The 6884-nt window shown below is 35.4% G+C and overlaps 1 protein-coding gene across 1 annotated transcript; it reads left to right on the top strand.

Moving 5' to 3' along the window:
• The first annotated feature begins 205 nt into the window (after positions 1-205).
• On the top strand, positions 206-2174 carry LOC107554234 (hemagglutinin/amebocyte aggregation factor-like). The gene is made up of 5 exons (XM_016236687.1): positions 206-306; positions 395-467; positions 1166-1354; positions 1783-1932; positions 2054-2174. Exons 1-5 carry the CDS (start codon positions 252-254, stop codon positions 2097-2099), a joined length of 513 nt encoding a protein of 170 aa, XP_016092173.1. The 5' UTR covers positions 206-251; the 3' UTR covers positions 2100-2174.
• Positions 2175-6884: the final 4710 nt, after the last annotated feature.

The raw sequence follows: 6884 nt of genomic DNA, 5'->3' as shown, positions 1-6884 counted from the left end.
CTAAAAAAAACAACTATAAGAGACAGGTCTTTGAAATATATACAATGTTATTTCGGGGTGTTTTCAAATGAATCACAAATAATAATATGCAAAATAACATTAGTTTTGACTCAGACTCATGATTGGCCACTGCTGGATTTAGTCATGTGATAAAGCATTTAAAAGAACACACATGACAGGCATGGTCAAAACTGTTTGCGCTGCAACAGCGTAGATAAACACAACGAATCGCGTTTGCATCCCTGAACACTATGAAGAAAGTTGCTCTGTTTCTGTTTCTGACTGGACTTTTGGGCCGTGCACAAGGTGAGTGACTTTAATTAACTAAGCAGCATTTCTTTTTGTGCTAATTGATATTTGGATTTATTCCAAACTGAATTTGATCTCCACACAGGCTGGCAGAACAACTATGACGGGCCTCTAAACTTTAACTGTCCTGCAGGCCAGTCAATATCATCCATTACGAGGTGAGTACCGCTTATTAATGTGCAGTCAACTTTTATAAACATATACTAAAATTCACAAGTAAGAGTGCAGACATCCCACCCCGCAAAAACTAATTTCTGGGAGATGGCACTCTCCAGCATCAGTTTAAATTATTTCAATTAAATCATCATTTAAAAACCCCTGTTTGGTTCGGTTCGTTCTGATGAATTCCGGCTTTGCCATGGATGAACGCAATAAATTGTTAGAAAACTCCTGAAATGTCAAAATTTAAATGTAAATATTAATGCAATTAAAATATGCGATTTTGCACAAAAACTAATTTCTGGGAGATGGCACTCTCCAGCATCAGTTTAAATTATTTCAATTAAATCATCATTTAAAAACCCCTGTTTGGTTTGGTTCGTTCTGATGAATTCCGAACAGAAGGACAGAAGGAGAAGCATTCAAAATGCAAGTGCAAATGGTAAATGCATCACTGTTGACAACTTCTGACAGAATCACCAAAAATGCATTTTAACACTTTGCTTGATTTCTGGGATATCGTGTATAATTTGCGGGTGTCGGGGTGTCTGTGTATGTTAGGGTTAGCTTTGCCATGGATGAACGTAATAAATTGTTAGAAAACTCCTGAAATGTCAAAATTTAAATGTAAATATTAATGCAATTAAAATATGCGATTTTGCACTTTTTTTCTTCATGCAAACTTATGCTAACAAAGTGAAAACAGCAATCACCATGAGGACCGGCGTTGGGACTTTGGCTGCCAAGCCACCTTTGGCCAGAGCGCAGAATGTTACTGGACAAATTACGTCAACGACTTCGACCAAGCGCTCCTGTTTGAGTGTCCAGCAGAACATGTGATGGCAGGAATGAGCAGCTACCACAACAACTACTTTGAGGACAGACGGTGAGCTCTGAACCACTGATTCTCTTCTGTGACCCTAGAGCACAAAAGCAGTGTTAAGTCGCTGGGGGATATTTGTAGCAATAGCCAACAATACATTGTATGGGTCACAATTACACATTTCTCTTTTATGCCAAAAATCATTAGGATATTAAGTAAAGATCATGTTCCATGAAGATATTTTGTAAGTTTCCTACTGTAAATATATCAAAACTTAATTTGATCAGTAATATGCATTGCTGAGAACTTCATTTGGACAACTTTAAAGATGATTTTCTCAATATTTGATTTTTTTGCACCCTCAGATTCCAGATTTTTTTTTAAATAGTCATATCTCAGCCAAATATTGTCCTTTCAAATGATGTATAAATCCCAATTTCAAAAAACTGGTCCAGGGTCATATCTTTGAGCTGATGCATGTTTTCACACAGCTGGCGGTTTTACTGCTGTAGAAGTCCGTGTGTTACTAGAGACTGTCATTGGACCTCGTATGTGAACTCCTTTGATGAGTACTTCACCTGGACTGCGCCTTCCAGGAGCGTTCTGGTGGGAGCTCAGAGCTACCATCAAAATCATGAAGAGTGGGTGCAATTTATTTACTTACTCGTTATGTTATTTCTGATAAGTAATATGCGAAGCTATTTCAAGTCAAGCATGTCAGATCGTGTGCTCTGTTGCTCACTGATGTTGCACTTCTTTCAGAGATCGACGGTGGAGGTATAAGGTCTGTGTCCAGTACAGATGTTGATTCTGAGATTCAATATTCTCTCGCGGTTCATGATGAATATTCTCTCTTGATCCTCTGAAATAAACGCAAGTTGAAAGCAAAACTGTGGCTGATCTCTGTGTTAAATTCTGAAAGTTGAAAACGTGTGAGTGTGTGTGTGCATGAGTTAATTCAGGCAAGAATAAAAAAAAAAAGTAAATTTTATATTAGTACTCAGTTTGTGCTTGTAGAAATTAAGGCATTAATATCAGCATCATAAAATTAAGCAAAAACCTACTCGATTGGGGCATGAATAATTAATAAAGTTGCGTTTTCCTGCCGTATGTACACTGTTTTATCATCATCAGGTTTAGTACCTTGCGTGCTGTTTTGTAAATGATCCATGTTATGTTTTTGTCCTTGTGTACCCAGTATTGTGAAATCTCTGTTACTTAAAAAAATAAATAATAATTGCATGCAAAAACTTGCAAAAGAAAAAGTGAATCTAACTTATTGTTTTTATAGTATGTAGCAGCACATAATGTCAAAACGGCTAATAATGTTATAAGTATTATATAAGTAATGTAACAAAATGTTTATAACACAATCTTGAGCTCAAAATGCAACAACTTTTACATAATGAAAAAAAAACAGTGCTATTCCTTTACAGTATATTTAAAAAAAATCTAAACCCAGTCTTAAACAATTTAAATAGCCATGCAATTATTTATCATATCATTTTCTCTGAAATGTCATTGTTGTTTTCAGTGGCATTGCACAGCCCAATAATATCTTTAGTTTGTTATTTTCTATTTAGTTAATTATGTACAAAAATGAAAAGCACCTCTGATCGTATTGCTAAAATAAAAAGCTCTTAAATTTCTATCCTGTTTTTATATCCGATCAACGGAGGGGGTTGAAACAGAGCACTTAACTCCGGATCAGAAGATAACAAATGCCAATGCTTTTTAAAAATTGATCTAAGAGTGTGCAACTTGAAAATGTACGTCTGGGAAAAGCAGCTCAAAATAATAGGGCATGTCATAATCACAAAATTAGTAACCGTTTGAAGCTGAATGTTGAGTTCACATTATAAGCCTATAAAAGCTTGTACCTTTTATTTTTAAATGTACTTTACATTTACATGTTACGCTAAAATGTATTTCATTGAAAGATACATCAAAACAAGTTAAGCAGTTTCAACTTTATTAGTTACACAAGCTTCAACTTTTTTTTAAAGCAGTTTATTATAATTTAAGTTGAAAGGGCATATGCAGCTAATTTAATTGTGATTTAATTCAGCAACTGAACCCAAGGTTTGTTTCTTCATTGCGTGCTGATGAGTTGAATCAGGGGTGTTTGATTAGGAAAATATTGTAAATATGTACTGTTGTATTTTCTCCAGGAGCAGGGTTGGGAAATGTTGTCTTATAGAATCATGCTGAGATAAGGCTTCACAGAGCAAATATATGTTTTAAAGTAATATATTTATCCATTTACTCGTCTAATATTGTCAGTCATACATAGAAGACGACTGTAAACATTGTACACACTGTAAACTTCTTTGTTCAGATGACAGATGTTCTTGCTTCCATTAACCTTCTTAAGTAACGCTGAAGACATTCTGAAATTCGTGTAAATTTTTCTATTCAAATTTCCACTCCTATTATTATGCTGATAAAATAATTTACACTGTAACATGGATTAAAAAGTGATGTCTGAGTTTTTGTATCTCTTCCTGAAAAAAAGGTATTCATATGCTATATACGTTGCTATTGTTCAAACACTAAATATTTTATCAGATGTCAAACGCATTTGTGACCCTGCAGCACAAAAGCAGTGTTAAGTCGCTATATATATATATATATATATCTGCCCGCATGTTTTATGATGAACATTTTTGGAATTTATACGCATCTTTTTGTGCAATATCCCCAAAATTTGCATTTGGAAACAAGACCGTAGTGTTTAAACTTTCTTTATGAAAAGGCCTGTGATATAGTTTTTAAACCTGTATGGATGGATACACACATGAATCAATTGTGCATTTTTCCATTAAATTAATTCATTTGAAATCATGAAAATCAACAGAACACATTAAAACAGAAATTGGATATGGTCATTTCCTTTAAAAAGTGTCCTTCCAAGCAACGTCTTCACCATGATGCAGACCAGATATCAACTAAAACAGAAAAAAATGATTGATCACATCATTCAATAAATGTTTGTTAATATGTTATCAAACCTGAACAGGCCTGGACATCTTCCTAAAAGATAAAAAATAAAAACTACTTGGCAAGGTTGGATATTCCATCAGGGAAATTATCCAAAAATAAAATATAAAAAAATAAAACTGCCTATATGCCTTATTCCTATAGAGAGTGCCCGTGTACCACATATACAAGTGTGTGTGTGTTTGTATTCATGCATATATATTATTACCATAAGTTGTTGGTTTTGTTTAGTTTATTTGATAACTTTGCAGGTATAGGACCAATTATTCTTCAAGTACTGAACGATTAATAAACAGAATTGTTAAGGAAGCTAAATCATTAAGTGCAATCTGATGCTGAATCATTAAATCCTGACAATTCCCATCCCTAGTTAGTATGCTGCCTTAGTAGACACCTGCATATCGACAGCACAGCTTTTGGAACAGAGTTACACACACTATCACATAAGAGTACATGCACACACTGCAGGGCTGATGATCCTTCTCTGCTGTCCTCACAGTGTGTGTGTGTGTCTGTGTGTGTGTGTGTGTGTGTGTGATCCAGTATTGATTAATTACACGGGCTGCTGTGGCACCTCAGCGAGAAACTCGCCGCAACACAAACCTCCAGAAACTGCGGTAACACACATAAGTGCCCAGTTGCTGCTCACACACACACACACACACACATGTTCATTATATAGAACAGCGTTTCTTCTCTGCTTGGCTCTCGAGGTGCAAAAGAAGAGAGGAGATGTGGAAGAGTGTGCCGTTATTACCTGGGGGCTTTGCATTAGTGCTGCTGGAGCTTGACGCCTCATTATAGAGTGAACCGAGTCTCAAGAGCTCTGACTATATGACCGTATCCTCTCTCTCTCTCTCTCTGTGTGTGTGTGCGTGGATTCACAGGATTCGACTGCTGCGTTAGGCCTCAAACACTAAAATATGGATGCAAATGCTTCTAGCTATGCATGCAACACATTTTGAAATGTCTCAGGCTTGTTTTAATCTGTTTGTATAGGATACATATATTTATCTTGGCAAAGTGTTAACATTTTATAGAAGTCTTTCTCTCGCTTTTTTTCCTTTCTTACGTTTAGCTATCTGAATAACACATCTGGTTTAGAAGAATAGTTCACCAAAAATTTAAAATGTGCTGAAAATGTGCTCACCCTCAGGCCATCCAAGATTAGGATGAGTTTGTTTTTTCATCAGGTTTAGAGAAATGTAGCATTGCATCAGTGTCTCAGCAATGGATGCTCTGCAGTGAATGGGTGCCATCAGAATGAATATGATTATGGACTCGTAATTGAGTTAAAACGTTAAAAGCTTCTCAAGACATTAACTGATGGACTGGAGTGGTGTGGATTACTTGTGGATTATTGTGATGTTTTTATCAGCTGTTTGGACTCTCATTCTGACGGCACCCATTCACTGATGTAGTAGGTTTTCCAAACTTTTGACAGGTAGTGTGGCTTTATATGTAAACAATATACATCTGAAGTACTTGTTTAGATCACTAGTTAATGTATATGTGCACAAACCAAGACTCCTTTGAGACAGTTTGGATCCGCACACACTGTGTTTCTAGACAATAAAACCTTCAGCCATTTAAAGTGGATGATATACTCCATCCTCGGTGTCCCGCAAAACCCATAGAAGGGCCCAGAATCCAAAGCAATCACTGTTATGATGTTATGTTGGATCATAAGAAAATCATATTCACAGTTCCAATAAAAGCACAACATAAAATCCCCAGTGGAACAGCGCTCTGGTCTGAAGGCCCCATTAAAAGCCTCGGTTTCAGTGCATTTGTTCTGCGTGTGCCGTCTGAAGCTTTTATCTTCAGGAGTAACTTGAGCTCGGGATGATGGTTGATTTTCGTTTAGACGTGTTTTGGGGATTCGGGTCTTCAGCCATCTGCCTTTGGCTGGAATATTCATTCTCCCAACCTGATCGTTTTGACGAACAGATAGAACGGGTCTGGCACAGTTGATGTGGTTTGCAGATGCTAAACCAAAGCTTCACATCCCTGGGTTTTGCATTATAAGCTGTATAAAAATGTTATTGCATTGTGAATTTTGGTAAACTGCCTGCTGTAAGACAAAATGGTAAACAATTGTAAATTTGATGTCTGTTTAAGGGTTTGTTCACCAAGAATTGAACATTTTCATCATACACAGTACACTCTCTCATGTCGTTTCTTTTTCTACTATAAAATATAAAAGCAGATATTTAGCTAAATTTTCATGATAGCATTCAGTGACCAGGTGCATTTAATCTACAAAAGTGACAAAAAGCACCATAAAAAGAACATAAAAGTTGAGTCTTCAACAACCAAAATTGATATTCAGCACTATATATATATATATATACTGTATATATATGCAAATACAATATTTAAACATTAAAAATGTAATAAGTTAAAAACTAAGATTTTTGGAGTATGTTTTACAAGAAAATACTTTTTCAGTCTTTCTATTAAAAAATGTATATTCATATTTGTATTAAAAAATGTTTACATTTATTTCAACGTGTTACGAAATATTTGTGAAATTTACTATCAATTTCTGATTGAAAATTGTTTCTACACAAATTTTTTATTGCGTAAAACT

This window comes from Sinocyclocheilus grahami, unplaced genomic scaffold, assembly GCF_001515645.1.
Source record: "Sinocyclocheilus grahami isolate Dianchi unplaced genomic scaffold, SAMN03320097.WGS_v1.1 scaffold495.1, whole genome shotgun sequence".
NCBI classification, from domain to species: domain Eukaryota; kingdom Metazoa; phylum Chordata; class Actinopteri; order Cypriniformes; family Cyprinidae; genus Sinocyclocheilus; species Sinocyclocheilus grahami.
Note: the sequence above shows the minus strand (reverse complement) of the source record. Positions and strands in the feature narration are given on the sequence as shown.

What these genes read in the sequence shown, in the direction of transcription:
- LOC107554234 (XM_016236687.1), top strand. Translation starts at nt 252, where the DNA reads ATGAAGAAAGTTGCTCTGTTTCTGTTTCTGACTGGACTTTTGGGCCGT. An exon ending in ACTTTTGGGCCGTGCACAAG is followed by an intron (nt 307 to 394) that starts GTGAGTGACTTT and finishes ATCTCCACACAG; the next exon opens with GCTGGCAGAACAACTATGAC. An exon ending in AACTACTTTGAGGACAGACG is followed by an intron (nt 1,355 to 1,782) that starts GTGAGCTCTGAA and finishes GTTTTCACACAG; the next exon opens with CTGGCGGTTTTACTGCTGTA.